The sequence below is a fragment of the Urocampus carinirostris genome, chromosome 10 (assembly GCF_059441175.1).
Source record: "Urocampus carinirostris isolate Australia breed hairy pipefish chromosome 10, RoL_Ucar_1.0, whole genome shotgun sequence".
In the NCBI taxonomy this organism is placed as follows: domain Eukaryota; kingdom Metazoa; phylum Chordata; class Actinopteri; order Syngnathiformes; family Syngnathidae; genus Urocampus; species Urocampus carinirostris.
The window spans coordinates 22,624,191-22,648,866 of record NC_142358.1 but is presented as its reverse complement, the minus strand read 5'-3'; the positions used below and the strand labels follow the sequence as shown (position 1 = coordinate 22,648,866).

At 39.5% G+C, this 24,676-nt stretch overlaps 1 protein-coding gene across 1 annotated transcript; it reads left to right on the top strand.

The window, feature by feature from the left end:
- The first annotated feature begins 15,797 nt into the window (after positions 1-15,797).
- On the top strand, positions 15,798-24,397 carry LOC148358415 (dynein light chain Tctex-type 5-like). The gene is made up of 3 exons (XM_088346139.1): positions 15,798-15,984; positions 23,152-23,267; positions 24,353-24,397. Exons 1-3 carry the CDS (start codon positions 15,798-15,800, stop codon positions 24,395-24,397), a joined length of 348 nt encoding a protein of 115 aa, XP_088202265.1.
- Positions 24,398-24,676: the final 279 nt, after the last annotated feature.

Genomic DNA, 24,676 nt, shown 5'->3' with positions numbered 1-24,676 from the left:
TTCCCATTAAAAGTAATGTAAAATCGTTTTAATCTGTTCCAACACCCTGGATGTTTACCATGAACGTAAACATGAAGCTAACCCAGGCTAATCGTACGTTCGCTAACATGAACGTGTACAAATAATAGAATAGGATTTCTTACCTTTGTGGTGGACGGTGGGGAGAGAAAAATCATCAAAAGTTTTTCAACCTCTTCCAAAACTTGCGGCAGTTGCTTGCTTATAGTGCTAACTTCCTTCGCCGCATCACTCAATTTCACAGCCTCCTTATTCTTTACTATCGTACTGATAGTAGATTTAGCCATGCTGTATTTACTAGCAAGATCGGAAATTCGTACATCTCTTTCATGTTTAGCTATTATGTCTTTCTTAAAGGCAATAGTTGTGCGCACAACTTGTCTTTTTTCACCTGCCCTGCACCGACCTTCTTCGGAGGCATAATTAGGGGCTAAAACACCCGTACGCCACTCATCATTGCACCCTAGCGTACCGGCGTTCGAACTCCGATATTTTGACCAAACAGCGAAGCAAAAATTATTCGAAATTTTTGGTCGAATACCGATTTGTCCGAACTGAGAGGCGTTCGAAAACCGGCGTTCCACTGTATATTCTCTTCACATTTTTGCACTCTTGTTTAGGGTGATGATGGCCGAAGCGAAGAAACTATTACCGGGTCTTTTTTTCTTCTGATAAATAGTCGTTTTTACCCATTAGGAGGCACTTCATATCACAAAATGTGTCTTTAAGATAGGGACGAATCCTTGTCATGCTTCAGAAATCATGTGAACCGTGATTTGCCGTTAGCTTGCCTAGCCTCATCCTTGTGACGTCATTTTTACAGCATTCTAAAAACAGCTTACCCCCCAAAAATGATCATTACTGCCTATTTTACCTTATGGCGCAGATTCATCAAAACACCACGTTTAGACTAACAAGAACGATATAACACATCTTTTTTAGGGAATCCTTAGAGTTGACTTCCTCTTCAATCACACTCAAAAATAAACAACGGACATCTGTGTCGTTGGTGTTTTTTTCATTGAAACAAAGCATTGAAAGTATGTAATTATTGCGTTGGGACTCGGAGATTTATTAAAAGAGATATGATTTGATTAAACATCCAAGAAAATCCTGCTTTGTTGACGATCAATCTTCCTTCTGCTATCTCCCTGCGACACACTCCCTCATGGTGCACTCAATCATTTCAACAAATACCTCGTTAAATGTGGAAAGTTTAATACTCTAATTATTTAGATAAGGAATTTGGAAATGGGCGGCCTTGATTCCCATTCCAAGCATCAAAATACCAGATTGAGTGAACTAATCTTCTGATATATTGTGAGACTACAAATCACCAGTCCCAAATGTCCGGTTTTAAAGAATGGAGTTTGCAAAGTGCATAGCATGACATGTATCATTAGGGTTGGGTGGATTGATCCATCCATCCATCCATTATCTGCACCGCTTATTCTCAGTACGGCCGTGGAGGTGTTGGAGCCCATCCCAGCCTTCTTCGGGCAGTGGGCAGGGGACACCTTTAACTGGTTGCCAGGCAGTAGCAGGGCACACAGAGACACACAACTCACTCTCTCATCACACCTCGGGACAACTTGGATTGGCCAATTAACGTGTTTTTGGAATGTGGGAGGAAACCGGAGTGCCCAGAGGACACAGGGAGAACATAAAAACTGCACAGGAAGGCTGGTAGCTGGATTTGATCCCATGACTTTAGAAATGTGCCACAGACGTGCTAACCAGTCAGCCGCTGTGCCGCCAGGATTTATCCAAGTATATTATGATTAATATTTTTTTTATTATAATTTATTTTCTTGACTCTAAGACCAGCTCTGTGGCCTTGGTATAGGGTGCCCGCCCAGGGACTGGGAGGTCACTGGTTCCAGCTTTGGCTGAGTCATACCTGTCAGGCAGGACGGAAGGAAAACTGAGATCACTTGCACTCGTTTCTTGGTTTTTATTGGAAGGAAGGAATGACAAGACGTGAATCTTCGATCCGTTGTTTGACGGATTGTCGAGACTTGACAGGCGGGTGAAGGCTTGGCGGGAATGGTCGCGGACAGGCGTAGTCGTCGTGTTGTTGGTTGGGGCTGGAGAAGAAGGGCGTCGTTGTGTTCGGAAGAGAGATCAGGAGTCAGGCGGGCAGGGCAGGTCGTAGGCAAATTCGGAAACGGGTCGGCAACGGAGATCAGGTAGAAAAACAGGAGGCGGGCAAAGAGTCAGAGGTACGGGCTTTCTGAGCAGATGGCAACAGATCGCATAGTACAATCGGATAAAGTGCTACCGGAAGCTGGGGATTTAAATGTACAGGGTGCGCCAATCAGCTGTCCTGGCTGTTGGCGCCAAATCCTGAACACAGGTGTTCCCGATCCGGGTGATTGTGACAATACCTACTACTCACAACATTGCCCCCCATTTTGTCCCTTGTCTTTTGGGGTTGGAATTGGGGATTTTGATCACAAAATGACTCCTAAGTAAAAGGTGTTGCAACACATAGGTTGGGTGCAACTGTCGTTGCATCACTCACCGTGCACAGTAGCAGTTGTGTGTATGGAAGCCAACTTCTGATTGATTGTGTATAAGGCAAGGGAAATTAATATTTTGGACTCCAAGCAAGTACTTGGATCAAATAGCTTCACTCCTCCAACAATTTCCTCAAAGCGCTGCTCCTATATATAGATAGCGAAGCCCTAACACTTTTAGAAACTCTCTCTACCTGGCACGTTGATTTATCTTGCTTGCCAGGCAGAAAAGAGAGCCAAATCAATGTTCCAGCCCCTGCCAGAAGCTAAAGAAGACAGACAAGGAAGTTGTTATACTATACTATATTTGACTAGTACGGTGGAGTTTTTTCAACTACAGAAAAGAAGAAAGCCAGGTGTCATTTGTGTGGTAAAGTGGTTAGCTACTGTGTCAACACTACACATTTACATAAACACTTGAAAAAAAACAAGCTGTAACCAAAAATGTAAGTATGTTGCCATACAAAAACTCTGTTATACCTATAGCAACAGAGCCACTGAGAGACATTTGACACTATATTTGCTTTTATGATTTTATTTTCATAATGTTGTGCAATGTATGGTATTTTAGTTCTCTTGGTAACATTGTTATGCAATCGTTGTATTTTTGTTACATAGCTGCATAGCTTTTTTGGTTTGACTCTCTTGGCTTTTGTTATGAAATAGTTTTAATAGAAATATTAATATTAATTGTGTATACTGTTAAAGTTGAAATGTAGTTATTTAATAAGATAAAAATTAAACATATTCAGTGCCTAAAACCATTTTATTGTGTTTATCATCATTTTAAACTTACTAAAGGGGGGAGGGTTCAATTGTTATGACCAGACCTGGAAGTGTACCCAAATGCGTAACGTTTCACACAATGATTTATTGGGGAATCAAGGAAGCCAGGCGAGGGAAAAAAAAACAAAAAACACAGTGATCCGGTGCTCGCTGAGCACGAAGCGTGGTCGGAGATCGGAAGCAAGTCGGGCAGCCGGAACCGCAGAACAGAGCATGGTCGTAGATCGGAAGTCGGACAGCCGGGACGGGAGACGGAGCGTGGTCGGAGATCGGGACAAGTCAGGTTATTGGAGACGATCTGGAAGCCAGGGACAGACAAGCAGGAAACAGGAACAGGTCTGGAACAGAACGGGAGCCAGAGTCAAAAATGCTTGCCTTACATGAAGTTTGTTGAAAGACTGACAGGGAGTGAATGAGAATGTCGTGTTTAAATAGGAGAACTAATTCGGGAACGAGTCAAAGCTGGGAATGAACAAGTGACCGCAGGTGAGGGCAATTGGCAAATCATGATATCAATTATTCAATGATTCAATGAAAATGACATTTCCAAACAAAACGTATATCCATTGGATCAGTTTTGATCAATTTTACCATGTATTAACTTGGATTCGGATCGACACCAAAATATTTTGTATTGCTAACCTCCACAAAAGTTCCAGGAGAAAATGTATTTCAAGCCAAACATTGCCAGATAAGCTTAGTTACCAGTAGTGTAGTAATCCCTTAAATATGATAACTAAACATTTTTACAAAGAGTGTCTTATTTCTCTGGTACACATACTTAGTGTGAATTTTAAGTTCCCCAAGTCCACAGTCAGCAATCTCCCGACCCCATGACTTTAATTCACCCATCTCATTATGGTTTGGCACACTGATTTTCCCACTTGCACTTCTACCTTAAGCATTGTGAATATAAATATTTAATGCAAATTATTAAATAGTTATGACGGAGTAGTTTAGCGTCTTTTCAACATGATATAAAATGTAATAGACCCTAACCCCTCGCAAGGGCGGGAGGATAGTGAAAGTTTTCATTCAATGAGTTAATGAATGTGCTTATCTAATGAGAATTTTAATGACCTGACAGCGGATGTATTTGTAGCTAATCCTATCGGGTGAGGAAAGACGTTAGTTTATTTTATGAATTGCTTCTGTACAAAATCACCTTTATGTTAAGTTATTTTAGAAGAAGAATCTTTTCAACAGTTTCTTAGCAGTGTATGCTGATAAAAATATAAAACCAAGTAGCAGGAGGATGAGTAACGAATGAATAGCAAAGTATAAATCGTGTGTAGAGCAGGGGCAATCCCTCTAAGGACACTCGAGTAACCGCTGAAATATTCTGAAAATAGCTCACCAGTGACGGGCCATTGCGATTTTCTAGTAAATTTGTTCCGTGACTGACATGGTGTTTTAGTCGGTGACCTATTTACAAGCTAGTAAAACATAGTAACAACCTAGTAATCACATAATTTGTTTTTTTTGGAAATGCAAATCAAAACAATAGCCATTTGCGCCAATCAGTGACAAAATGTAGCTCTGAGTTTCAAAATGGTTGGTGCTACTAGCTCTAGAGCAGGGGTGGCGAACAAGTTTGACACAAAGAGCCGGAATGTTTAACCGTGAGAGTCAAAGAGCCACACCACACACAGACCGGCATTAGACGTAACCAACACAGATGATTGGCAGTCAGTTATGTGTCCGGAGCAGCATAAAAACAACAAATCTGCCAAATTAATTTCAGAATGTTATTTATTATTTGTTATTAACTCTGATAGATTAAGTGTGTTTTAAGAGGGGAAGCAAACTAAACATGAAACGAGGCAAAGAGCCACAGTATAAAGAAAATATGATGAGGCAAAGAGCCACATTCTTATTGGCCAAGAGCCGCGTGTTCGCCACCCCTGCTCTAGAGGGTAAAATGTTACCATAATTGTGTTCACGCATAAACATTTTTTGTATGTTAAATATTCTTATTCATTATGATTGTGTGAAATAATTTAAATAATATCTAAAATAAATGGGGTGTTGAATATTTTAAATATTCCAATTATTTAATAACACATTAATCAGTTTGAATATCAACGAGTGATACTCCGGTATGGCTGTAATTAGTATGCCACACTTCATTTGCCCTTCAATAAACACTTAATCAGAGTAAAATGAGCAAAACGACTTTTGTGTGACATTGAATATACTGCATCGTTAGTTGAAGTAAAATTAGTCATACATCACTACGGGTTTATTTTTATTGTAAGATGTATGCTGGTGTCCATGTGACAAACGATGCGCGGCACCAACACAAGGAATATTGGCCGCTTCAAAAAGCTGTTGTCAACTGTGAACAGACGAAAACTGCGGTGGTATAGTCACGTCACAGGATCATCAGCACTGGCCAATATTTTTCCAAAAGAGGACAGTCTAAGAGGGCAGTAGGAGAAGACAACAGATCTGGGCCAACAAAATCAAGGCCCTAAAACAGGCCAGGAACTGCCAGCAGTGGAAAAAAGTTGTCCAGAGTTGCATCCTCAGTAGTGCCCTGACGAGCCAAACGGTTAAGGGATCCTTGAAACGTGATTCACCTTAGATTAGTCAAGTGGTGCATTTGAGAGGGACCACGTCTCATTTTATTGAGATGTTGTTGCTTTTATTTCCCTGTTCCGCCCATGATAATGAGTCCCATTAAAGTTAGTAACAAGTGGAAAGAAGAGTGGAAAACAGTCAAGTCAAGTCATTTTTATTTGTATAGCCCTTAATCACAAAGAGTCTCAAAGGGCTGCACAGACCACAGGTTATTGCAAACTGCAGACTATTATTACAGACTATTAGTACACCATCCCTTGGTCTAAAACCTACACGAGGGCAAGGAAAAACTCAAAAACCTCAACATGAGGAAAATGAAGAAACCTTGGGAAAGGACCACACATGTGGTAATCCCCCTTCCAGGATGACCAGGCTGCAATGGATGTTGCAATAACAAATAATGCACAGATATTGTCAACAAAAATATAGGTTATCCATATGCTATAGTAGAAGTGTGTTTTTAGCTTAGATTTAAACATTTTCACCGAGGTTGCAAAAACAGTGACAACTATCGAGTCGAATAAGGAAACGATTGCAAAATACAAAAATGATGTGTGTATGCCATGTTTGAGCCGCTAGAATGGTATAGTATAGTATATAGTATAGGAGTATAAAAATGGTATAAAAATGTTATACTGTTTATTCGTTCTACCAGTTCACTAATCTTTATCAAGAATAAAACTAAATAATTATTAATCTTTCGGTACACACCTTATTATTTTTTTGAATGTTTTCTGTATGGCTAATTGAAAGCAGTTTTAGGGTGTCACTCGTATGCGATGTAGTCTTATGTGTAAGTTGATACAGTACTTGAAGTCGTTTTGCTGGTTATTTTGTTTTTTGAAAAAAATATACACTTATTGTATCCCTCTTTTGTCAGGACCAGAATGGAAACAGGACCCAATTGCGTAGCGTTTACCACAAGTTTTATTGAAGGGAAGAGGAAGGGGCTGCGCCCACGATCCGGTGTTCACTGGACGTGGGAAGCTAGTCGTTCTCGTACTTGGATTGTGATCCAAACATGGAAGTGGATCTTCCGTAGCGAGTGATTGCGGTGTCAGGGATAGAAAACCTGGTCACGAGCCGGGACTGGGAGAGCAAGGCGTAGTCGGGGTCGGGAACGAGTCGTAAGCCAGAACGGGAGAGTAGACCTAGTTGGGGACAAAAAGAGGTCGTAAGCCGGGACGGGAGAGCAGACGTGGTCAGGATCAAAACAGGTCGTAGCCGGAGACAGACGGGAGCAAAAACGGGACAGGTGGTAGTCAGGGTCGAAAAAGGCTTGCCTAGTTTACACTGAGGTTCGCAGACGGACTGACAACAGGCGACTGACAGGACTGGGTTCAAATAGTGACAGGGAGCCAATCAGAACCAGCTTGCGGTTGGCGCCGGTGATTCACATCCGTAATCATGACATCTTTACTGCAGGATCCTTTTATTGCATGAACTTCAGAAGTTATTTTTTTTACCTGATTGGGTCACAGCTTGTCATTGGGTGTGATAGAGGGTCCCGAAGTCAAACTATTTGAAAACCTGTGTTCTAACCAATTCGGGTCCAAATTGTTGTTCTTCATGTTTCAGTAAATTCAATAGCAATTATTAGGAACCATGAGTATTATTTGACAACATATTTACCTTTATCAGCATTTGCTTTTAAAAATCCAATTGTCCTTATTTCACCAGTGGTTCAACCACTGGGTTTCTTAAGTCCTATCACTCCTATAGCCACCCACATCCTATACATAGAACCATTGCAAATCTCATCATTTTGGATTTTAAGGAAATTTATATTCTGTTTGTTTCTACAACTAATATGGCATTGTGTTAATTTGTTATCATTGCTTTTAATATGTTGCCTCACTCTGAACTAACAGCTAAGGCAATTGTTTTTCAATTACACATTAAACAATCCACTTTTGTAAAATGAGCACTGGGACAATTTGAATGCCAGAGGCTGTTAACTGTGTTCATCTTTGAATACCAAATCATAAGAAAAATGCACGCATAATAAATAGAAACGCAAAATGCAAAGTGAATCAAGTCAAATAGAGTATAATTGTGCGGATTAAAATGTTTACTAAATTACAATATGACATTCATTTAAGTAAAATGTACTCTTTAAACACAATGCACTGTCAGAAAATTATCATACAAATAGAGAATGGACTAACGAGCAGATATAAAGGTTTGAGCGCAACTGCGTGTGGTTAAATCCGATAACAAAATTAGAAAAACTAAAGATTAACTTTAACACCAATCACAAAAAAATATCACCAAACCAAAAAATGTGACATAGTGTTGGGAATACGTCTTTTTCTACCTGAATTAAATCATTAAATATTTAGGTGTCATGGTTCAGTGCCTGCACTCCCCTTCGCCAAGAGATGGCAGCATTCCCTCATGTCCGGGTCTCTCTCTCTACTCCCCTCCCAAGGTGCTCCATACGAGCCAATCAGACACCCTCTGATATAAATACTCCTGTCTCCCACTCTACGTTTCTGAATCGTCTTTAAACCCTGCTCAAGCTATTCCCTCGCCAAGACAACAAACTTCTCTTCCCAAGACTTTTTTCACCTGTCCCATCCTTGTCCTAAGACCTTCTTCACCAGGCATTCTCTACAAGGTATTCCTAAATAAAGAGTTTTGCCACCCCAAGACCGCCTTTCCAAGTTTCTCTCTCAAGTTTCTCTCTCAAGTATCCCCTCGTTGGCATTTCTATCCTTGTCCCGGGATCTTCTGTGATTCGATCCTTCAGATGCAACCTCAGTGGAACCGTTTACATATAGGCTTAAGGCACACTTATATTGTATAGCTCATGAATGACCTATATTTCATGTTGACAATATCTGTGTATTATTTATTTTTGCAACATCTGTTGCAGCCTGGTCATCCTGGAAGGGGAATTACCTCTTGCGCGGTCCCTTCCCTAGGTTTCTTCATTTTAGTCATTTTGAGTTTTTTTGAGTTGTTCCTTACCCTATGTAGGTTTTATATGAGGGGATGGTGTATTAATAGTCCGTAGTTTGCAATAATCTGTGGCCTGTGCAGCCTTTGTGATCAAGGGCTATGCATATAAGCATGACCCTCAGATATATGGACAATCATATGGTGCATTGATTACCACTAAATTAAATTGATTGAAATATTGATGCAACAATTCATAAGAATGAAAAGGATATAACTTCAAAACTCAAAGAATTATGATTGTACACAGTGACACATTTCAATATTTTAAAAGTAGCCTATATGTGCTGTTTTCTCAGGTGATGAAATTAAGAGACGGAACCTAAAACCTCAACAGGCACCAGGGTTTTCATTTGACACCATGGAAGAGGATTTATTACAATGATTAGAAAATAAAAGTGCCCGTCTTTTAAGACCTGACGAGTCTACAAGTCTTAGATGCTGTCTGGCATGTTTTAATTGGATCATTATTATTGTTTGTGTCTTGTGCAACATATCTGAATGAGGGATCATTCTTAGAAGCATATTAGCCTTAATTTGATTTTAGTGTGGCTGAAGTGTTTCACACCGACCGCAACCAATTAACCATCCGGCTTTTATGCACAAATGAAACGGCTGCATTGTTAAGGATGCACACATCCGTCACTTAATCTTTTTTGTGATGAGTTTTGTTTTGTTTTAAGCTATCCCATTGAAAACCGCCTAGAAATTAAATGTGATATCCTTGTTGTTTTTCAGATCTACTGGAGATCTGATTTAGCATATCCTCAGAGAGCATCAACACTATAACTGCTTGATATAAAGAAAGCACACATAGTACAGAAGATAATCTAGATCATAAAAAAAAGTCTTTATAGATTAAGGTCGCAATTCTTGAATTCATATTACCTGAAGAGGAATTGGACTCTGGGTGGAAGAGCAGATGTACAACATTCCATGAACAGTAACCTATTATTTTAATGATGGCAATTGAAAATCAACGATATATTTTTTTCTGGACTTTTGCGATTAAAAAAGCACAGTAAAAGTGATTGTCCAAACGCCACAAGAGTGTAATAGAGGGAAATGCAATAATCCCAACTACAGTGTGGTGGTTAAAAGATGGGCAATACTGCCATCCAAGTAAATACATGGTAATATCGATCAATACCGATCGGTTGGAGGTGCTATGATTATTGAATAATCATACCCTCCATCCTTTATGTTTTGATAATTAGGATAGACACATGGCAATTTGTATTTTAGGGACTACAGTGTTCATTGCGAACTTTAACTGTATAGAAAATTGAGATATTTTTATTACAACTGATTCCGAACAAACGTTAAGCAAGTCAAACCAAAACAACAGCAACAGAAATACAAATACAGTATACGAATGTTAACGACATAAGTAAAATACCTTTCATTGAACAATATTTTAATTCCAAGTCAGTAATGCAGATAAAGTGACAATTGTCTCTCATTGGCTCTGTCGCTATTGTGGTTTACAGGACTTTGTTCAGAAACAGTGTAACTGTTACATTTTTGGTTGCAGCTCATTGCTTTCTGCAAAGTGAATTTGTTCACATGTTTGTATAAATCTGTGGTGTTTCTACAGCAGTAGACCATTTTTGTATTAAAAAAAATCCACACTGTGCTACGCTTCTGGTTTTCCTCTGTCATTTTAAGCTTCTATAGGGTGAATGCATAGATTCTGTGTTGCAGGCAAGATGCAGCAGCAGGTCAGGTAGGAAGAGGCGCTAAAAGTCTGCCTGTCAGTCATTATCCAGGCATAAATTTAGAGTAGCTGAGGACGCTAGGTGAGAAAGAGAAGGAATACGCCATATTTTTTAGAGAAGTGGCGCTTTGAGGAAATTAGTGGAGAGGTGAAGTATTGATCCCAGGTCGACGGAATCGATCTGATTCAAGTACTTGCTTAGTATTGATAATATCAATATCTGGATCGCTCCACCCACCCCGAGTGATTGTCGATCTAGATCACTAACCCCTCAAATAAAATGCCCTATTTAAACATTCCCTAAGCAGGTTATTAATAGCATTAATGTGCTTACTTTCCTCACCAACGGGTATCTGAGCATGCTGAGAAAAAAACAGGGCTAGAAATTTTCAATGAGAACAAATCAGTTGGATTTTTTAATTAATTATTCTTCAAATCAGATACGGTATGCTATTGGATGTGGATATAGACAGCATATGTATCCGAAATATTTGCAGCATAGACACTCTGGTCAATTTCACTCACGTTATCTGTCATCAGAAGCCAAATATATTATTTCTAATTATTCCCTAAAATTCTTCTCTAAAATTGCCTTTTTATCAAAAATGAAAATGATCAGTGCTGTGCACAGTTAGACATAAGCCCCTCAGCTGTTTCAAAATGTTGTCCTTTTAAAAGACACTTGTTTAAATGCTTATTCATCATATCATTATATTACTAACAGGGTTGGGTAGGGTTACTTTAACTTGATTACTTTCAATTACTTTTGGATTACTCCAATACCAAATATGCTAATAAAAGACAAAAGAAAATAAATATGAACAAAATTACTAAATTTTGTGCAGGCTTGGGGAGTAACGGAATACATGGAACGGCAAAAACAATGTTGGCAAGCTGTTTGGATTTATTTTCATTTTGTTTCTGTCGCATTTTATGTTAGTTTTCCTGGAGATCAAAGAGATCAAAGCCGGGAGAGAAAGCTTACCACGTGTTGTGAGTCATCATTTTATTCATTCAGTATTATAAATATTATATCACATCTGCTAAACAGGTGACTATAGTCAATATTGACTGACATATTCCAGAAAAGGCTCACATTTTTTCCCGTTTACATCAAATACATTAAAAAACACTTGGAGAGTACATTTCCCGGAGCTGTCAATAAAGTCACGATTTTTAAAACAGCACCATGCTGCCCTTTTAAACAATTACAGCCACAACATGGAAACAATGCTAAAAATGTGCGAAGGGTGCTGTGTTGGCGGGCACAACTGCTGGAGTGGGTATGGCGTGCCTTTAAATGTGCTGGGGCCTCGGGAGTAAAAGGGTCAGTGGTGAGAGAGGGGGTGTCCTCGTCAAGTTATTCAACAGCTCTTCACACTTTTGATATTGGTCTCTTGCATGCTTCGCTCTTCAAGCACACTGTCAACTACCGTACTATAAAAATCCCAATGTGATATTTTGCTTTGATAAAATCCACGTGAAAAGAGATATGCTCAGGTTTAGCTGGTGTTCAGTTTGTTATGGTGTACTTTATATGATATCTTTAGCTACTCACAATAAGTCTGAGTGCTGGTTTACAAGTTAAAATTAAATGTGATGTATTAGACTATAAACGGGCCATTCCGGAAAGAGACTATAGTTTAATAAGGCACTGATGTCCACTCAGCGTTTTTTTCTCATCACCACTCAAACCTGCATCTAAAACTTAACATAGGTAGTGTGCCATTCTCAATATATTGAGAATGTATATTAACCAGAAGTGTCATTCTCCCTGTTGTGTGAAAGTATAAACGACAACTCAGCAGCAGAAATAAACACATTCAAACAAGGCCCTTGGGTATTTGAATTAGATTAAAATCGGCATGCCATGTCATAGTAATAATAATCATTGAAATTGTACATTACCTAATGGGATATTGTGCCACAGCCAGAAATTAGATTTTCTATTATAATAGCGCACTGGAGGGACTGAAGTGAGGAAAAAAAAAGATATATTTTCATGTTCAGCCTAGCAGTTAATTTCAAAGGAAAATTGTGTTAAATCTTTACAAGTACAACTTGAAACTGACCAAGCATTCAGGCCAGCTTTTCTCAAATTTTGGGTCATGACTCAAAAGTGAGTCTGAGAGGAATCTCTAAGAGGATAGGGCCTTTTCTGTTGCTGCTCCCATTCTTTGGAGCAATTTGTTCTCACACATCAGACAAGCTCCCTTACTGTCCACTTTTAACACTAGTCTTAGAACCCATTTTTATTCCTTGGCTTTTGACCCAACATGAGACTTTGGTCCTGTTTTATTATTTTATTATGTTCTATATTTATTATGTTATGGTCTAACTCATTGTTTTTGTTGATAGATAGATAGATAGATAGATAGATAGATAGATAGATAGATAGATAGATAGATAGATAGATAGATAGATAGATAGATAGATAGATAGATAGATAGATAGATAGATAGATAGATAGATAGACAGACAGACGGACGGACGGACGGACGGACGGACGGACGGACGGACGGACGGACGGACGGACGGACGGACGGACGGACGGACGGACGGACGGACGGACAGGTAGGTAGGTAGGTAGGTAGGTAGGTAGATACTTTATTCATCCCTGTATTATATTCAGTATATCACAGTGAGTACACCGACCACATTTCTTCAGAGATTTAATTCAAATAATGAACAACACAGAAACATACCTTTGACACAAAGAAAGCTAATCTGTGTAGAGCGTATAGAGCAGTGTAAATTTATTTTTTCCCTATTTACACATGGGACCTAGTAAGAGTAACAACTCACATGGTATCTTGGTGGGAAAATGGCAAACAGTGTTTTGTTTGGACATTTAGGGGTGTCATGTCTTTGGGGTGTACTCACTTTTGTCGCCAGGGGTTTATCTATTGATTGTGTCTCACAAGTTGTTTATTTTTTTATTTTTTTTTTACAGTTTTATAGCTTTGAGTTTGAAGCCTAAAATGTGGCAAAATAACAAAATGTTCTTTGGGGGCTAATACTTTCGCTAGGCACTGTATCTCTGCCTGAACCAGTGTATACATTAGTTCCACTCACAGGGGGGAATTGATGCCCTGCAGGAAGGGTGAGAGCCATTCTGTAACACTGTGGAGGTCTCGCTCCACTAATATGCTGTCATTTCAAGCTAGGTCGGAAAAAAATGCTCCGGTTATTATTAGGACTGCAATCCATTTTTTTCAGTTTGAAATATGATCAATAATGAGTCATGGGGGTCCAATTGAGAGGATAGTTTCCTGTCATCAAATGCAAATCAATTGCTAGCACTTATGTTTCATCTGTGCTCATTAAATTCATGTTGAATTCTATACATCATGGATTAAAATGAAACCAACCCTCCCATAACTGCTGCCTCACTCCTAAATGACTGGGGAAAAAAGCATTTCTGTATAGGGCAGGGCATAATAGAAAGACTATATTAATTTGAACCAATTTATTTCAAGATATAATATATTTTTACATGCAGGTTAGTAAATTTTTGGAGCAAACTAAAAGACTCATTTACAAGCCTGGAGAAAAACGAATAGCTCCGTACACGGCGACACCTCGCCTAATTTGCGATTCGATTATCGCTTTGCGGATTTTCATCGTGCATTGTGTTCTGCAATCTGATTGCCTAAACAGAGTAAGATGCTTTCTTTTGCCAACAAAGTTAACCCTGCTCTTTGACTGACAGCATACATCAGCTTATCACAGTTGCAAGCACACACACAATCACGGCCACCCAACACTCACATAGCCCATTGCCACCTTCCCTCAACATTTGCTGTTGGTTGTCTTCCGCGGAACACAATGCGAAAAAATTGTGAACTAACGAAAACTCACGTGAAAAGTAAACAGCAAAAATGAAAGGACTAACCCAACCATTGCCTCTATCTTTTACTCAGATCTGCTGCGGCTGCTGGAGCATTTTAAACAGATGACAAGAGTACGAACATACGGCATCTACCATGATTGGCTAAACACGGGGATTGCTAGCTTTGTGTTAGAGTTATTATTTTAAATCAAAAATGAACATTTTGGGTTGACATCCTACGGCATGGGTCAAGAACCTATAGCTCATGAGCCATATATGGCTTTTTTCATGAGTGCATATGGCTCGGAGATAAAATGCTGCTTGTGCAAATTTCCTCTGTAACGTTCCAATTGAACTATGGGTTAGCCCCGCCTCCTTTACTCACTTAGACAAACATTCAACTGTGGAAAATGTTACAGTAGGAGATACAGTATTTCCCAGGTAATTGATGCTTTTTGGGAAAAGAAATAACACATATTATCTCAAAGTCACCAAAAGTGTTAAAAAAGGTGGAAACGCCTCAGCTTCAGGAAAAGATTTACAGGTCACAACGTAAACGTTATAAGCAACAGCTTGTTGTTATCACCATCTTAAACAGCAGGCTATCAAAGATCAGCAGTGTTTTAAATTAAATTCCTTAATTAGCTCATTAGCCACATTAGCTCCACAAAGAAGACACTTGGGTTTACCGGCAATGTCAGTTAACAAATATTCAGCCTCTTCTCAGTTTTGAAAGGCACTGTTTTCCAAAGTAGAAGCCAGAAGTTTAAACATAGTGCGGTTGAGAAACCACAAAGCACAGCGTTTTTTTCAAGGTTTTGCAGTGAGTGATGGAGATTCGGCCAATCACAATTGTTACTGTCGAGTTTTAAAAGTGCTGACCAATGAGTGGCAAGTTTTAATAATAGCAAGTCAATAAACGTGATTCAAAGTTTGCAGGCACCACACTATGCCACACCCAAAGTGTGAGCTCATTGAGTGTCATGGCGGACTCCGTGAACATAGTCCCAGAGTCAACAAACAAGAAGGAAACGAAGCTTGCACCGAATAAGTGCGGTACATCACTTGTTTCGTTTTAACGAAGCGGACGTGGAACGGAAAACAACTCCTACAGAATTTACTTTTGTTTAGTCGCTAGGTCAAGAGGAAACACGAGTCATTTGTACCAGCACCTTAAAAAAATATTATGGCATGTAAAAAGGATTATAAACATTTTAAAAGCAGATTCGATAAAATCGCATCCATTTACACACACACAAATGATCATGAATGTTTACGTGACGATCTGAAACTTCAGCACGTTTGTTTTGGGTAGGAGGGGTGCTCTCTTATTGATTTATCTGTATGATTTCTTTGGGATTTGAGCTCTTTATTTGGAGGAATGTCCGAGGCAGTTAAAGATAAATCCGTCCGAAAGGACAAGAAGACCAGCAGAGTGCCTTCGGAGGCAAGTCATGTCGTCAAAATCACGGCTGGCAAAAACAAGGACTCTCTAAGTAACGTATCCGGCATGGAGGAACATCATGATGAACGGATGGTTGTCACACTTGAAAACACTTACCGGCTTGGTAAATTCACAGTCGAACCCTCACATTACAAAAAAATCCCCCCAAAATATAATACGCTCCTCTCACCTTAAAACTGCTTAAAACTGCTTAAAAATCACCATATAATAAAAGAAAAAAATTACAAGTAAAAGAGGAAGAGGGTGCATCTACAATGGGAAGTGAGAGGTAAACAAACCTCCATCGAAGCGGCATTTGCGACCTTCACACTGTACTAAAAAAGTTTGCAACGGCACAAAGAAATAACCAATGCTTTGATTCTAGCTAAAAATGTCTAATCGTGTCCAACCCCAAAACTGCATTATCCATTAGAGGTAACACTTGTTATTCATTTAATAAGTGAAATGTTATAACAAGAGTAATAAATGCAGTAGCACATGGTAAATTTTATAAATCTTATATTACACTAATTGCTTACATGTCATGTTTACAGCCGTACAAGTATGTGGATTATTTTTAGAGTGCAATGTTTACCTTTTTATAGTATGCACAACTTATTTTTGTTGTTGTTTATTTTGTTTGGTGTGGGTTATTTTAAGTGCTCACATTTGATCTTTTATATTGTCCAAATGTTCTTGATTTTTTAAATGAAATGAAATGAAATGATCTGCATTTATATAGCGCTTTTTCAAGTCTAGACTTCTCAAAGCGCTTTACAGTGTGGTTCACATTTCCCAATAGCGGCCATGCAGCCATGTAAGGCGCTAACCTGCTTATAGGGGGTATTAGGGGTTCAGTGTCTTACCCAAGGACACTTCGACATGTAACACGGAGGAGCCGGGATTCGAACTGCGATCTCTTGATCCCAAAACGAGCGCTCTACCTCCTGGGCCACTGCCGCCCCAAGAGTTCATTATTTCCTTTTTTTCAAAAGTTATTTATGTTAGATGTTGACTTTGGTTATGAAAACATGTCAAAATAAATAATTGGAATGTTATTTTGTGTTATGTGTTTTATTTTGAAAATTCTCCATACCACTATTTTAATGAGCTTCAAGTGGTACTAGTGCATTGCATAGGTACTTCTATCAATTGAAGAATTGAAAAGTGAAAACATGATTTATCAGATTTTTTTAAAAGTATTATGATCCTGGCCAAACTTATTTTTGCCTGAGCGAGTAGAAATGTCTTTCTTGGGAAGCTGCAGAATTAGAAAAAAATCAAAAATGCAGAGTCAGCTTTTTTGGGGGCTGTTCTCACATCTGGGGTGACCTACCAATCTATTGCTCTCTGGTCTCACGATGTCTAGCACCAAAGGTTTGCAGAGTGTCACGACCGGTACGAGCAGTGGACTCAAATGCGTAACGTTTAACACAATGCTTTATTGAGGGATCGGGGAAGTCAGGGCGAGAGGAAAAAACAACAGAGATCCGGTGCTCGCTGGGCAGGAGCAGTAAGAAGGCCACGCGAACCTAGCCACTCCTTTGTACATCTGTTCTCCTCTGCACTATCGTACTCCAGTGTTATTGTTATTGTTATTGTATAGTGACTTGTTTACCTGACTGCCCATTTTGCACATATGGTTAGCTGCTCCTCTTGCACTCTTTGCACTACTGTATAATACTATACATGGCTATAATTATTTAGTATATTATTAGTACTTCAATACTCCAACTCAATACAACATTTTATTTATATCTGTACATTCAAGGAAACTGTGCAAGTTATATGTATTGACATTTCGTTCTGTATACACATGTACAAGAATGACAATAAAGTATATCTGAATCTGAATCCGAACAAAGCGTGGTTGGAGATCAGAAGCAGGTTGGGCAGCCGGGACTTGAGAATGGAGCGTGGTCGGAGATCAGAAGCAGGTTCGGCAGCCGGTACGTGAGAATGGAGCGCGGTCGGCGATAGGAAGCAAGTCAGGTAACCGGAGATGATCAGGAAGCCAGGGACAAAAGAGCAGAATACAGGACAGGAAGGGACGGATGGGAGCCGGAGCTAAAAATGCTTGTCTTGCATGTGCATAGGTTCGCTGACGGACTGACAAGAAGTGAATGAGAATGACGTGTTTAAATAGGAGGAGCACTAATTAGGGGACGAGTGGCCGCTGGGGCTAAACGAGTGAGCGCAGGTGAGAGCAATTGGCAAATTCTGATACTGAGTCAGTAAAACTAAAAGTGCTTGGTGGTTTTTTTAGAGCATTTTCACCTTTAGAGTGACCTGCTTGTGAAAGAAGAATATTTTTCTGCAAAAGTGGCGGAGTCAGTGAAAGCAAAAATGTAAAGTCATCCTTTTTCTGTGCATTTTTCACATCTAGGGTTACCAAAACAAGGCTCAGTCAAAAAAAAACAAAAGTGGTTTGTTGGCGTTTTTCACATTTAAGGTACCTGTAAAAGGTGATGGTCATATCTAAACCCCTTCTCCCTTTTCTTGGGTTGACAGGCACATAAACAAACAAACATACTTCGATTTAAAAAAGAAACCAATAATCACAACCATCGCTTTTTTCGCGGGTAACAAATTTGTTTTACTTCCTAATTGTGTTACAAACATGTATAAGGCCTAAATATGTACGGGTATGTTCAAGTGAATTTGATTGTTTGTGCCTTTAGTGAACATGGGCATGCAATGGCTGTTTTATCATTTTTTCCAATCCGGAAGACAATTTTGAATGTTTCTGTATTCAAGCCACAAATTGCTGTTATTATTTAAATTGGTGTGATAAATTGCATGCGTTTCTAGCAACTACTGAATATACCGCATTACTGTCTAATCACGGTTATTGCATTTATTTTCCGCTGCTGACTAATGCACGTCAATGAACCCTATTGGATTGAATAGCAAGGTTTCTTTACACAGCGGGAAGGAACTAATGCCAATTCCTCATGCATGAAAATCTCCACGGCAGAATCGATGATAAGATCATTTACTCCAATAGCAATTCGTCACACAGCAAGACAGTTACGTTTTGAATCCAAACCCTTTTTCACCGCTACATCCCTTCATCAATCATCAGTTGTGAACTTATGCGTCTCAGAGAATAAAATAGATTCAGTGGTGGTGCTGATTTTGGCTCTACAGCATTTTTTCCCCCATTCTCGAGCGGGACTTAGTGTTTCTTTTTCACGGGTTTAAAGCTTCTGAGCAGCTGCCACATCTTTTTATTGGTTCTCATTTGCCTTATCCCCTGCAGCAGGTGCCAAATCACATTCTTCAGATCTGCCATTACATGTCTACAGAATCCCAAGAAATGAATGTAACGTGTCCCAGCGCAAAGAATAATAACCCCGTCTATAGCCGGTGGGACGAAGGCTGGGATGAAAAATCTGACTGTGAGACACGCTTCTTAAAATCTGATAAGAGATGTGTGCGACTATACTTTATTTATTTTGACAGGTGCAGTATTGAAGACTCCCTGACCAGGAGCGATATTAAAGCGGCATCTAGAGGGTCAGACTGTAATGTAACAGGGTCAGAACATCATTAGCAAATGTCACAACTCAGATTCACACCGTAGGATAAATGTGACATCAAGCAGCCTATTCACCAGAAACCGACCTATTAGTATTCAACAGTCTCACAGACACAACCCACGGAATTTCTAATGGAGCATCGAGTCCACCCTGGACGAAGGATATTTTTTTTTTCCCCTCTCTAAAGGTCATGCTGAACCCGAGATACTGTCTGATGGTCATATTGACTATATGACACTGCCTCAGAGGGACACTTGTAAGTTATTAACTATGTTTAAAAGTCTTGGTGGGAAATATGCAGTTGGAATAGCTGAAATTTGACCCACAGATTGCTGTGAGTGTGTAGGTGTGTGTTCTTTTACTTCAAATGAGCTGTCTACTTGCAAAACTTTTTGATGTATTGTCATTTTTTAGGCTTCAAACCTATATTAAAAAAACTAAATATATTTTCTAAAAATCAACAACATGTGAGACACAATTGTAAGAAGAAACCAAATGTATTCAACATTTTATAATGTGCTGAAAAAATAATTGAAAATACCTAGGAAGTCTTTTCTGATATGCCTCTATAGGTTTTGTACATCTTAAACCTGAAATATTTGCTCCATTCCCACAGCATGTTTCAGATATTTCCACAAAAGTTCTGTAGGATTGAGGTCTGGACTTTGGACTGGCCATTATATGTGTTGCGATAGTGAAAACAGATTTACAGGTTTTAAAAACAGTAACATGTTTACATATTTAGTTACAGCTTGTTGCTCTCTGTTTGGTGAGCTACAATGGTATACTCATTCTCATTAGCACATTAGCTTCTCACCGCTTATCCTCAGTAGGGTCGCGGGGGTGCTGGAGCCCATCCCAGCAATCATCAGGCAGTGGGCAGGGGACACCCTGAACTGGTGGCCTGCCAATTGCAGGGCATAATGGTATATTATTAGTATTAAAAATTTCATGTGTAGATTTTGCCTAATGTTAAAGGTCATTAACCTGTTGGAAGGTGAACCGGCGTCCCCATTCTCAGGTCTCACAATCTTTCCAGTCCGCGCGGAAGAAAAGCAACTCCAGAAAAGGATGCTGCCACAGCCATGTTTGACAATGGGGATGGTGTTTTTAGGGTGATGTGAAGTGTCACTTTTACACCATAGATAAACCTTGCATTATGTCCAAAAAGTGAATTTTGGTCTCATCTAACCAGAGCACTCTATTCCACACATTATCCGTGTGTCCATTGTGGCTTCTTGCAATCGTCAAACGAGCCTTTTTATGGTATTCTTTCAGAAAGGACTTTCTTGTAGTCACTCTTTCCATAAATGGCAGATTTATTTAGCGTACGACTTAAAGTTGTCCTATGTACAGATTGTCCCACTCCAGGTGTGTATGACTGCGGGTCATCAGATGTAATAATTTTCTCTTGGTTGGTTCTCCGATTAGTTTTCTCCTTTTTGGTATTAAGGGAAGGCCAGGATTTTGTTGGCTTTCAGTTGTTTTAAATTCTGTCCAATTTGATGTGATTGTTTTTACAGTGCACTGGGATATGTGTTAAAGTTGTTAAATCTTCTTGTATCCCTATTCTGCTCTGAACTTGTGTATTGGTTGGTCTCCATAATGGTGTTTATTCTGCAGTGTGTCCTGTCACAGACCTCTGAGCCCATCACAGAGTGGGTGCATTTTAACTGAGCTATAATGACATACAGTGTGTCATTGTTAGTCATTTAGGTCGACATCTGATCATTCAGAAGTCATCAGGAAAATTTTGCTGGCTGAGAGAAAAGTTGACTGCTTTTACCTACTTTTCAGTGTTTTCATCTTAAATACGATGTAAAATATTGAAACAATTCAGTTCCTTGACACAATTGTGTTTCACATGTTGTTGACTCGGGCAGCACGGCGGCGCAGTGGTTAGCACGTGCGCGGCACAGTTCTGAGAGCATGAGATCGAACCTCTTGTGTGGAGTTTGCATGTTCTCCCCGTGCTTGTGTTGGTTTCCTACGGGCACTCCGGTTTCCTCCAACATTCCAAAAACATGCATTTTGGGTTGATTGGCCGGTCCAACTTGTCCCTAGGTGTGGATGAGCGAGCAAATTTGTCTGTCCCTGTGTGCCCTGCGACTGGCTGGCAACCAGTTCAGGGTGTCCCCTGCCCACTGCCTGAAGATAGCTGGGATGGGCTCCAGCACCCCAGCAACCATACTGAGGATAAGCGGTACAGATAATGGAAGGATGGATGGATGGATATTGTTGACTCATATGTGTAAGATAAATTGAAATTATAAACTAAACTATACAAAAATAATACATGCTGAGTATTGCGAGTTTAGTTTGCTATTGTCATCGATTCAATATATATATATATATATATATATATATATATATATATATATATATATATATACACACAATATTTGTTACCATAGTTACACAATTTATTTTTTTATGTTGCACAGCTTCATATGTCAATAAAATCCACATTAAAATGTGTACTTTGTAAAGAAAAAAAACGAAAAAAACCCACAATCATTTTTTGATTGATAATTTCATCCTCAGTGGTGCCCTGATAACCTAGGCCGTTAAGTAATTCATGAACCATGAACATATAAGTACACATTCTTCTTCTGTTGCAGAAAATAACACTCAGAATAAAGGAAAACATCGGGAATCAACAATAACAATGGTCTGCTGTCATGATTTAGGGGAATGGCAATTAATCAGACTCCCTGTTAAAGCATTCATGATAGGGATGGAAAACTTGGCACTAGAACTGGCGAAGAAGATGGGCACTAGTCCAGGCAATCAGCCACTGGTGGTGGTCAGGATGATAGCTGCATTGCCAGAGGTTGTAGAGTATTCAACGTTTGGTCAGAATTACATTTTGCAATGTCAGAAAATGATCAAACAATGTCAAAACATGTCAAGTAAATAATATGTTTTTAGTCAATCACATAGATATGTTAACTGACTGATACTGCTGTAATGTGAGGTTGGGAAGGATGGCGTTAGCTGCATTTACGCATCAAAGCTTGCCATAACAACTCCACCATAGGGAGTCCGACCCTCCCAGGGGACCGGAGCCCAGAGCTGGTACACGTCTCACCCTGCAAGGCCAGTCTGAATTTGGCCAGCAACAAGGGAAGAGGGCATATCCTGACAAGAAGAACTGGATCAAAATCCTGGCTGGTCCTGACCAAGTCTCAGCTCAACAAGCAGCCAGAGAACCTTGCCAAGTGAGCAGCCAAGCTTGATCAAGCTAGCGGCCAAACCTGTGGGACAAAGCCAGCGACCTCAGAGAAGTTTTCAGCCACCAGCAGTAACTTTCATGGTTACTGATTCGGGGCACCTACGGCTGCCACGTTGGCGCCAACAGCCACGGGACCTGATTAGCTGTCAGACTCTTGTTAAACTCCCGTCTTCCGAAAGGAAGCCGTCAGACTGTCTGCAAACCTATGCTCTCAGCTAGGCAAGCTTTTGTACTCTCCGACATTATCCTGCCCTGTTTTTCCTGCCGTATACGTGTTGCCGACCTCTTTTATGGACCCGTTTCTGTTTTGCTCCCCCGTCCTGGCCATCGACCTATTTCTCGCTGTCAACAACTACCTTCGCTCGACACGGAAGTGCCACTTCCGCATTCCTCCCATCAGCTACCCGTGACCGACGATCATCGGATCGTGGATGCAAGGGCTGCTCTCTTTCTTAATAAAAACTGAGTAAAACGAATGCTATTGGGTCCTGTCTCCATTCCTGGTTTGTGATAGTAACCTCTGGCTCTCGAGCTTACCAGAATTCCTCATCGCTCTACAGTCGAGAACATGAAGACTGTGTCGTCACCGTCATCGACGAAGAACTTCGCAGAACATCTGGTTGTTGCAAGGTATTGGTATTGGTGTGATGTAAAAGGGGGAACTTTATCAAAATACAATAACGAAATAATCAAGCCAATTTTGTTGACTACAAAATGGTGCCAGTTTAAGTTCTCAACTTCTAGTTTTGTTTTGTTTTATTTTCTTATTATTGTTTTGTGTTCTATTCAAGCCTCTTCAGTAGATGATTCGTAAAAGAAAAGTCCTTAAATCCAAGAATCTGTGTGTCTTGATTAAAGTTTATTGAACTATCAAAAACTGTAAAAAGAATTCACCCAAAGTGTGTGTAGCAATCCTTCAGAATAACTCAACAAGGTTTTTCACCCGTTTTCCTGACACAATGATCTAAAAACGTATGTGGTGCTCCAAAAAGGCGAGATGAATTTTGAAAAGAATAAACTTTGCTCTTTAATTGAATTGGTCAAAAAAATGGTTTGTTTGAATTATTTATTGACCACCCACATTCGCTACAAGATGATTATCTGAAAATATGTCGATTGCTGCCCTGCGACTGGCTGGCATATCACTCTTGGATAAAAACAAAATAAAGATACAAGAATGTCAGGATAAATACGTAAAAGTATTTACAAAATATTGCATGGAGACTAGGAGTGGGTGACACTGAGAATTTTAGTATTGATCCAAGTAAATAAACAGTAATTTCGGTCTGTTACCAATACTTTCAATAATTGAACCCTTTGCCCTTTTTTTACTTTATAACAATGATAAACTCTTCACAAAGATTTTAGGCACTAAAAATATATTTTTTTAATAAAAACTACATTGCAAACATTAACCTTTGAAAAAAGTACGCATGTACCACAAACATTTCTATTAGAACAGAACAAAAGTAAAGAGTCAAACCAAAAAACAGCAAAGTAACAAAAATAAAAATATTGTAAAACCATGTCAACAATATTACTAAAATATTTTCCCCTGCAAATAAAGCTGAAAATAAAGTCCTTAATGCAAATAAAGCACTGTTGCCATAGTGACAATGGATTTAAAGTTTTTTTTTGCAACGTAAACATGTTTACATATTTAGTTTCAGTGTGGTTATCTCTGTTTGGTGAGCCTTTTGTATGTGTTTGTGTAGATGTGTGGTTTTGGCAAAGGAGTAGACAACATTTACCACAAATGACACCTGGCATCATCCTTTTCTGTGGTTGAAAAATAAAATGTCCAAACCGTGCTGCACTTTCTGTTTCTGTCTCTTTCATTCTTAGCTTCTGGTAGGGTTGTGCAAATATATGTTGCCCTCTCTTCTGCCTGGCAAGCAAGATGCAGCAGCAAGTCATGTAAGCAGAGATGCTAAATGTGTGCCTGTCAGTCACATACTAAGGCATAAAGTTTGAAAGTGAACGAGAGAGAAAAGCTGCGCTATCTCAGGACAACAGTGTTGATATGATACAAGTATTTT